Consider the following 10,049-nt stretch of genomic DNA (forward strand, 5'->3'; position numbering starts at 1 on the left):
TCAATGTAGATGTTGGCAACCAATTTACAAATGGATAAGAGTTTGTTATTCGTGATCATATGCTCCAATCGACCTGTAAGAAGACAACCAAATTAGAGTTTAGTATTGTAATCAAAAGTTCAGATAATGGTTCAGATAGATGACTTTCATTTGTGACACCGAGATGCAAAAGAAGTGGCAAATACAAAACTCAAATCCGAAAGTTAAAACGAGATGACACCAATTCAAGAAAATGTGAGTGTCCTTTTAAGTTATGTGGATATCTTTTGGAAAAAAATAAATTGATATTTAAGGTGATTTGCAATACACATAATCATGACAAGTGTCACAAGTTATTCGGTCATCCTATTGTATGCCACCTTATTCCTGAAGAGAAGGAAATGATTTCTGACATGAAATTGAACATGGTGCAGCCCAAAAACACACTTGCAAATTTGAAACGTGAAAAACCCAAAAATATCTCAAATATAAAACAAGTATATAATGTTCGTGCCTAAAACAACAATGCGATAAGAAGGAATATAATTTAAATGCAACTATTGTTGAAACTTTTGGATGATAACCATTATGTATATAGGTACTGAGTGTGCGAGTATGGAGAAGCCGTTTGAGATATATTTTGGATTCATCTGATTCCACAAAGTTGTTCAACACATTTCTCACTATACTCATTATTGATTCAAAGTATAAGACCAACAAGTACAAGCTTCCCCTATTGGAAATTGTTAGTGTTACATCTACCAAAAAAACTTATTCTGTTGGGTTTGAATTTTTAGAAAGCGAGAAAAAGAACAATGTTATTTGGGCTTTAGAAGTGTGTTGGAAAATGTTGAATGACAAATAAAACACGTCGAAGGTCATTGTCACCGATCGCGATACCGCATTGATGAATTCGGTTGTAAATATGTTTTCTACTTCATACACGTTACTTTGTAGATATCACATTGCAAAAAATGTGAGAAGTCGACTTAATCTCGCGGTATGGACCAAACAAATACGTGGTGAAGATAAACAAAATGGTTAAAGCTAGTGTGATACTGTAAAGAATAATGGATGCATGAAATGTATAATAAGTTATATTACGGAGGAGTTATATGTCAATTATGTTATATTTTTTAGGATTGAGTGTGAGAAATATCCAAATTTCTTGAAATATGTTGAAAATACAATTCTAGACTAGGTGAAGGAGAAAATTGTCTATGCTTGAACCGATCAGGTTAGACACTTTAGAAGTACAACAACTAACCGAGTTGAATATACCCACGCTAAATTAAATAATTGGTTGGGAAATAGTAAAGGTGAATAGTGTAAAGATTGGGACTATGTGAACCAAATGATCCAAAATCAGCATAGTGAGACACATACATCATTTTGTCGCAGCATTATAGTGTTGGAACACAGATTCAGAGACAAAAATCTATATTCAAGGTTGGTCGGCAACATATCTCTAGAAGGATTGAATTCTATTTTTCACTAAACCAAATGAGCTGATAAAGTAGGGTTTAAATGCTCGAAGTGCAGTTGTACACTTAGGAAAACGTATGGTATCCCATGTGCTTGTTTAATTTCAAAGAAGGTGAAACTTGATAGCGTAATACGAATGTGTGAAGTTTGTACTCTCGAGAAAAAGGCCCAGGTTTGATGATGATGGTGTGGTGAAGTACGGTAAATTGAATATCTCTATCTTGACGAATGGAAAGTGATACAACAAATATTTTTGAAAGTTGATGACAACATGAAACTCCACATCAAAGATAAAATGAGGAAGCTTACTTATCCAGAAACCACAGATTTGAAACCACCGTATCAACCATTAAAAATAAAATGTGCTCCTAAGAAGGTGAAATCAACACTGAGTGACAACTCAAGATGCAGTCTCCTTCCTATGTTGAACACATTGACATGCTTTCCGAATTCTCCAACTTCAAAATCTCAAAAAAGTGTTTTCAAAGGTGCTCACGTTAGAAAACTATCTCCTACACCACCTTAACAAAAAATACAATACATTAAAGAGATTCTGATTTTTATAACAAATACATTGAGCGGATTGTTAATGTTAGGGGTGACGGTAATTGTGTTTATCGAGTTGTTTATGCTTGGCTTGGTAAAGGAGAGGATTATCATACATTTTTCCACCAACAACTTATCAAAGAGTTGAAGGCATATGAAGAATCATACATAATGCTATATGGGAAAAATATTTTGATGCAATTCGTGAATCTCTTATTCCGTGTGTTAGAGGTCTGGCACCAGAGAAAAAATGGATGTTCTTTCCTGAAATGAGTCATCTTATAGCAAGTTCATATAATATGATGTGTATTAATCTGATAAGATATGGGTTCTCGGAAAAAAATCCTCTGTGGAATTCCCCATCTCAAAATCCAATTGATTGAATATGTGTATTGGATATGGCTTTCTAAATCGTTGCATTTTGTTCAATTTTATTCAAAACCAGGATGTCCTATACCACTGACATCACCAGAGTAAATAACCCATTCAACAAAGAAAGCTTAAACTTGACTGGTTCATTTTATGGATATGATGCAAGAATTCACCATGTTGAGTGAGATTGAAATACAATCAAATAAACATAAATCAAAGGCGGAATCACCCATATATATAGATTTAGACGGTGACATATGTTTTGATACATTTAGTTTTTATCCTACAATGTATTTACGTGGTTAGACCTGTTGTGTATGCAATGTTGGATTAATATGAACGGTCTCAAATGTATATATTTTCATATATTTTAATGTATGTTTCAATTTTCCAAAACATTCAACATTTTTGTGTGTTATAAAACATTACATACAAAGCATGTCTAACCACCTATGCATGTTTTGTTTCTGGTTCATTAGATTCCAGAAATACACTTTCGTATTTTATATAGAATGACATCTCCGTATCAATGTTTTTTTCACAAATTAGGGTATGGCTCAGTTATGAATGGAAAGTGTGTGAGTTGAGGTGTGTTTGGAAGTACATTTCTGAATTCTAATAGTAGTTTTGGTTTTACACTAGGGTGGGGGAGAAACCGTTAGGATGGGAAAAGCAATTCCCAAAATATAACTCTAATATGGTATGAAATCCTATTTATTGAACCATGAGTCGCCCACATTTATATATACACACCAAATCCAATAATGTTTGGTGTGAGGGGGTGTATTGTGAAAATCTCAAGTCTCACATTGACTATAAATAAAGTTTCTAAAGAGTTTATATAGAGTTTTACCCCTCACCTTACAATCTGATTTTGTAAGGTTGAGTTAGGTCAAACTCTAACTCTAATATGTTATCAGATCCTATCGATCGAACCATGAACCATCCACCATTTATATCCACACACCGAGGCTAATAATGTTGGATGAGGGTGTATTGAAAAGATGTCAAGTCCCACATCGATTAGACATAAGACCTCTAAAGAGTTTATATAGAGTGACACTCCTCACCTCACAAGTTGATTTTGTGAGAATGAGTTAGGCCAAAACTCTAATAGCAATTATTAATTAATAGAGATTCTAATAGCAAGCATTAAGAATGAAGAATCCTTCAATATTAAAACTTAAGAAGAATTACATAGAACTCCATGATCTTGATCAAAACATGAGGACTTGGATAACCAGTGAGGATAAATTGTTTTATTCAAAATTTGTAATTAATTTTAAAGTTTTATTACTTTTGCATCAATTGTGTTAGTATTCAAAAATTCAGAGAGAAAAAGAAGCGGAAAATAAATAAAGCAGTATAGTTAATAAAATAGATAATGGTAGAGAGATGACACTAGAGAGATATCCAAGTTCGGCCGAATGTTAGCCTAATATTGTTTCCAAGAGATCTTCTTGAGATTTCAATATAATATTGAGTTTTTACAAGTTATGCCAACGAACCCTTGATACAATCAAATAGAGAGATTTTACACTGTCTTATCCTCCCAAATAAAATAGAGTTTTTCCACTGGATGAACTCACGAACCAAGTAGAGATTTTACAGGATGATCTTAATAACAAAATATAACTTTTACATGTTGAGTTCTATAACCAAACCGAGATTTTTCACTTGGTTGATCTCAATAACTAAACTCAATACTTCAAGAGTATCTCACTCTTGAAAATAAAAACAGTGGCACAACGACACCAATACAACTCTTTTCTTATAAACAGTTTCCAGTCACAAGACACTAAGACAACTTTGGTGAAAAAAAGTATTTAAAGAGAGAAAAAAGAGAGATAATGTAAAGAATTAGGAAAATACTGAATTCTAGTGTGAAATGAAGTGGGGGGAGACCTCATTTATATAGGAGAAACATTGTCTTAAAAAGGAAACAATTTATAGGTGAACTAACTCGCTTAATTGATTAGGTCTTGAGTCTAATCGATTAGGCACTTCAAATAATCGATTATTGTGTCCCAAAATGGAAGGTTTTGATATAGAGTTCTTACCAATCATTAAGAGACTATCATAATAGATTATAGACTCAATAATGATTCATCTTATTGATTAGGTATATAATCTAATCGATTAGATAATTTATAAAATTATCCTAATCAAACTGACAGACCCCTAATCAAGTGACTAGGTCTTAAAAATATTTATAGGTGATTTCGTTGAGTAAATAAATGATTTAAAAGTTTTTTAAGTGTGTGTGTGAGAGAGAGAGAGAGAGATTCATTAGAGTCTTAAGAGTTACTCTCCTACTTTCACAAGACTCTGTTCACTTAGACAAATACGAACGAATGAACTTTCATACTTCATCTCTTGTATAACTCTGAATCTTTCAAGTTCCTTTTATACAAGCACTTCACTTGAATATTTAAATTTCTATTTGATGAGACTTGAAATGTCTTTAAGTTAATCATCATCATCAAAGAGTTGGAAAAATATCACCACCAACTTCGATAAACATAAGCGTTGTTGTCATCAAAACACCAAAAAATCATCAATATCAAGATTATCACCACCTTCATAGCTACAAATAGATAAATCTATAACATTTAATCATGTATCTTTCATATATTATAACACACGTGTGTTTGTGTGTAGGGAGTGTATCAGAGAAGTGCACGTGTGTGTTTGTGTATTGAGAGTATATTAGGTGAAAATATGCTCTCATGGGAGGAATATATATTAGTGTTAATCATCCACATATAGGTGTATTATATGATATGAGAGGAATATATATTATTGTTATTCATCCACGTATAGGTGTATTGTATGCACTACGCCAAAAATGACTTTTAACAGCGCATCTTAGACAGCGCTTTTAAAAGAAAGCGCTGTCTAAGGTTAAAATTAAAATAAAACACGGAAAATGTTCCAAAAAAATAATGAAAGCGCTGTCTAAGGGGGGGTCTTAGACAGCGCTTTCTAAAAGCGTTGTCTAAGACCCCCCCTTAGACAGCGCTTTTAGAAAGCGCTTTTAAATATAGACCTTAGTCAGCGTTTTTGATAAAGCGCTGTCTAAAGTCTTTAAATTAAAAAAAAAAATTAAAACCAAAAGCGCTGTCCTCTTTCCCTCTTCATTTTTCCTCTACTCATTCTGCTCCCAATTTACACTTCACTGACACACACACACAAACACCAATTTCCTCCAATCCAATCAACCCTAAAAACCCCATTTTTCTCTAGTGTCGGTGATCCACTTCATTTTCAAACACCATAAAAAAAATCCCAACCAATTCACACCATTGTTGAATCCTTCAAAAAAAACCGCAACAATGTCATCATCAACCAAGCCACCGCACTACGCCACAAGCGGTTTGGTGATAGGTTACGCTCTCTGTTCAAGCTTGTTAGCGATAATCAACAAATACGCCATCACTCAATTCAACTACCCTGGTCTCTTAACCGCTTTACAGTACCTCACTTCAGCTCTCGGCGTTTACCTTTTCGGAAAATTAGGGTTTCTTCATCACGATCCTTTCACCATTCCGATCGCCAAGAAATTCTTCCCTGCCGCACTCGTTTTCTTCCTCGCTATCTTCACCAACACGAATCTACTCCGTCACGCTAACGTTGATACCTTCATTGTTTTCAGATCTCTTACCCCTCTTCTTGTTGCTCTCGCTGATACCGCTTTTCGAGGTCAACCTTCGCCTTCTAACCTTACTTTTTTCTCGCTTGTTGTTATTCTTGCTGGTGCCGTTGGTTATGTTGCTACCGATTCGGGTTTTACTCTTACCGCTTATTCATGGGCTTTTGCTTATTTGGTTACGATTACTACTGAGATGGTTTATATCAAGCATATGGTTATGAGTCTTGGGTTGAATACTTGGGGTTTTGTTCTTTATAACAATGTCTTGTCTTTAATGATTGCTCCTTTCTTTTGGTTTCTAACTGGAGAGAATTTTGAGGTTTCGAATGCGATTAATTCGAGTACCGGGAGTTTGTTTGAGATGAATGCGTTTCTTGCGGTTTCTTTGTCTTGTGTGTTTGGTTTGCTTATCAGTTTCTTTGGATTTGCTGCGAGAAAAGCGGTTTCGGCTACTGCTTTTACGGTTACTGGGGTTGTGAATAAGTTTCTCACGGTGGCTATTAATGTGACGATTTGGGATAAGCATGCTAGTCCTGCTGGTCTGGTTTGTTTGCTTTTTACTATAATTGGGGGAGTTCTTTATCAGCAATCGGTTACTGGGAATGGTTCGCAACAACGGGATGCGGTGGTGGTGACTAAGCAGAGTGATATTGAAAGTAATCTTGTTGGTGATGGTGATTTGGAAGATGAGAGTGAAGTAAAGGGTAAACTTGCTTCTTTATGAGTATTTTGTGTTGTTATTTGTTTTTAGTTTAGTACTTGACTTGGTGTTTAAGCTGTAATGAACTATGAATGTTGTCTTTTATTAACAACATTCGGAAAATTTTATATAGCTTGAGGTATTATTTTCATAATGATTTGAAATCTAGGTATTATTTTAACAACATTCGGAGAATGTTGAGAAATAACTTTGCATTGTTCTTCATTTCTTAACTCTTTCTGCAATTTCTCCACTGCTTAATTTTCATAGTTCAAACCTCCCTTGCCTCCAAAGCTAGGTAAGTCATCAATGGCATTGTGTATTGTGATGGATCCTGCCACGTTGATTCATGATTTACTACTTGTGCATACTCTCTGATTGAATTTCCAATTATTTTGGATGATTCTGACTGTTAAATTATTGTTCTTTTCGATGCAGAATTGCTAGGACCAGCACTCATCAGGTGAAACACTGTTATTTAATAGCATTTGTTATTTTTTTCTGTTGATTTTTTTTTTGTGATTTTATCCCTTTAATCCTTAATATCTGTTTTTTGTTTTGTTTGTGTTGGATAGATTGGAAGTAGGGTGGCATGGAGCAGAAATTATGCGGCGAAAGAGATCAAGTTTGGCGTTGATGCTCGTGCTTTGATGCTTAAGGGTGTTGAAGAGCTTGCTGAGGCAGTTAAAGTAACCATGGGTCCCAAGGTAACTAAGCAAATCTTCCTTTGATTCAATCATCACACACATTTATTCATTAAGCACTAGTTTTGTTTGTAGCAATGGAAGATAATAGATATCATGTTATACAATATTGACCCATTATTTATTTGGTGTTGATTGTGATTCTTAAAGTTAGGCTTTACGTGTTTGTAGGGACGTAATGTTGTGATTGAGCAAAGTTTTGGTGCCCCTAAAGTGACTAAAGACGGAGTCACTGTTTCTAAGAGCATTGAGTTCAAGGATAAAGTCAAGAATATTGGTGCCAGTCTTGTAAAGCAGGTTGCAAATGCTACCAATGATGTTGCTGGTGATGGTAAGCTGTTATATCCATGATAGATTATACTTTTTAGTTGCTTGTGATATGCTGGGATATAACTTTTGAGCTGTTTCAGGATGGCAAGACATTGCTCAATGAGTTGGAAGTTGTTGAAGGAATGAAGCTTGACAGAGGCTATATTTCTCCGTATTTCATTACAAACCAGAAGAACCAGAAATGTGTATGTTCTATATCATTGCCTCTACAAAGCATCATTAGAAGTATTTGCATATAATACTTTCTAGCAAGCTTGTTAGTCCCACTCTGTCTTCCATTTTTGCTCTGTTATACATATATCTGTTTTCTGGATTGGATTTGTAGCTTGTTTTTAACGTGTAGGCTATTTTCCAACTGTTTCTTTTTTTTCTTAACATGTTCTAACCTCTCAATCTTATCTTTGGTTTATTACTTTTAAGCATACATGTAAAGTATAAACAAATCAATTATAAATTTTTCAACACATTTCTAAAATTTTATCCTGTATTGACAACAACTATATGCTTTCTAAAGTGAAATTGGCATGAGGCTTTATGCTTATTTATCATGACTAACCTCGACATCTATTTGTTTCAACAGGAGCTTGAGGATCCCCTCATTATAATCCATGAGAAGAAAATCTCAAGTATAAATTCTATAGTTAAAGTATTAGAATTAGCTTTGAAGGTGGGCAGTGCTATTCACATCACTTTGCATTGAGTTGTAATTGTAAAATATTGATATTATACTAACTTACACTTCCTCATCAACAGAAACAAAGACCTTTATTAATTGTTGCCGAGGATGTGGAAAGTGATGCTCTTGCAACTCTTATTCTAAATAAGCTTCGTGCTGGAATTAAGGTTTGTTTTTCTTATATGTAGATTTACTTTTCTGTTCTTAAGGTAACTTAGATCTTTGTTTCATAGTTTAGCTTATCTTAAATGTTTCTTACCCTCATTATATTAGGTATGTGCGATCAAAGCCCCTGGTTTTGGTGAAAACCGGAAATCTGGTCTCCAGGATCTCGCAGTTCTTACAGGAGGCCAAGTAAGTTATGTGTTAGCAATGGAATTATTGCTATGTTTTAGTGTCGTCTTATAAACACATAGAGCAATGGAATAATCTTAAGTGAAATTTTCGTATACCTTAGACAGCGCTTTTGTAAAAAGCGTTGTCTAAGGGGGGGATTAGAAAGCGCTTTAGGCAAAAGCGCTGTCTAAGGGGGGGGCTTAGACAGCGCTTTTTGAAAAGCGCTGTCTAAGGTATACCTAAAAAAATTAAAATAGGAGGGTCTTAGAAAGCGCTTTTGGCCAAAGCGCTGTCTAAGGGGGTGGGGCTTAGACAGCGCTTTTCAAAAGCGCTGTCTAAGGTATACCTAAAAAATTTAAAATAAGAGGGTCTTATAAAGCGCTTTTGGCCAAAGCGCTGTCTAGGGGGGGGGCTTAGACAGCGCTTTTAAGATTTAAAAAAGCGTTGTCTAAACCTTTAGCAGCGGAGGTTTAGACAGCGCTTTAAAGCGCTATCTAAGGCTAAAAAAAGCGCTGTCTAAGGTCTTGTTTGTTGTAGTGATGTCTGAGAGTTAAGTTCTCTCATGTTATCTCTAGATATGTCTCATGTGCGTGTGTGTTTTTATTTGGTTAGTTATCAAGTTGATCTTATTGAATTGAATATCAAAATCCCCACTTTTCTTTTGAGTGATTGATATTTAATAATATGAAAGAAACTATCCTGTAAAGCTTGCACTAAAGCCTTCACCAGTTTCTAATTGTATGAAACTCCCAAATATTTGTATCTACTAAACAAATATTTCAATAGATATCACCCCTTTTGAACCAACAAATTGATCATGGAACTGCATATAGATAACTACCAGCGGCATAAATTTTTTCCAGAGAATGGTAACATTTTAAAACCCTTTTTCGCCATCTCCACACATTCTGTTACAGACTTCCTAGCCATAACTTTAACTCGCATTCTGTAAATGTTATAGATATTCACAATTTAAGTGTTGTAATTTAAATATGGACTCCAATTATTCTGGTGAGTAACATGGAACAAGAATTAATTTGGATACACAAACTTTATCTTATTCCATTGTTTTTGCTTACACATCTTTGTGCCTTAATTCATTATACTCTTATATGTTTCTTTAATATAGGTTTATTTTATGGATAATCAAACATGGTATGCAATTTATGCCACTTTATTTGGGGGGATTATTGGAGCCTCCAGCTATTTGGATGAGGTACGTAAACGTAGACGTAGCTAATTTGTCGTAGTAAGTTACCTTACATTTTT

At 34.5% G+C, this 10,049-nt stretch overlaps 1 protein-coding gene across 1 annotated transcript; it reads left to right on the forward strand.

Annotated features, from left to right (window-relative positions):
- Window positions 1–5,577: 5,577 nt before the first annotated feature.
- On the forward strand, window positions 5,578–6,885 carry LOC127127717 (GDP-fucose transporter 1). The gene has a single exon (XM_051056978.1). The coding sequence runs from the start codon at window positions 5,718–5,720 to the stop codon at window positions 6,756–6,758; it is 1,041 nt and encodes a 346-aa protein (XP_050912935.1). The 5' UTR covers window positions 5,578–5,717; the 3' UTR covers window positions 6,759–6,885.
- The last annotated feature ends 3,164 nt before the right edge of the window (window positions 6,886–10,049 follow it).

The sequence above is a fragment of the Lathyrus oleraceus genome, chromosome 3 (genome assembly GCF_024323335.1).
Source record: "Lathyrus oleraceus cultivar Zhongwan6 chromosome 3, CAAS_Psat_ZW6_1.0, whole genome shotgun sequence".
Lineage (NCBI taxonomy): Eukaryota > Viridiplantae > Streptophyta > Magnoliopsida > Fabales > Fabaceae > Lathyrus > Lathyrus oleraceus.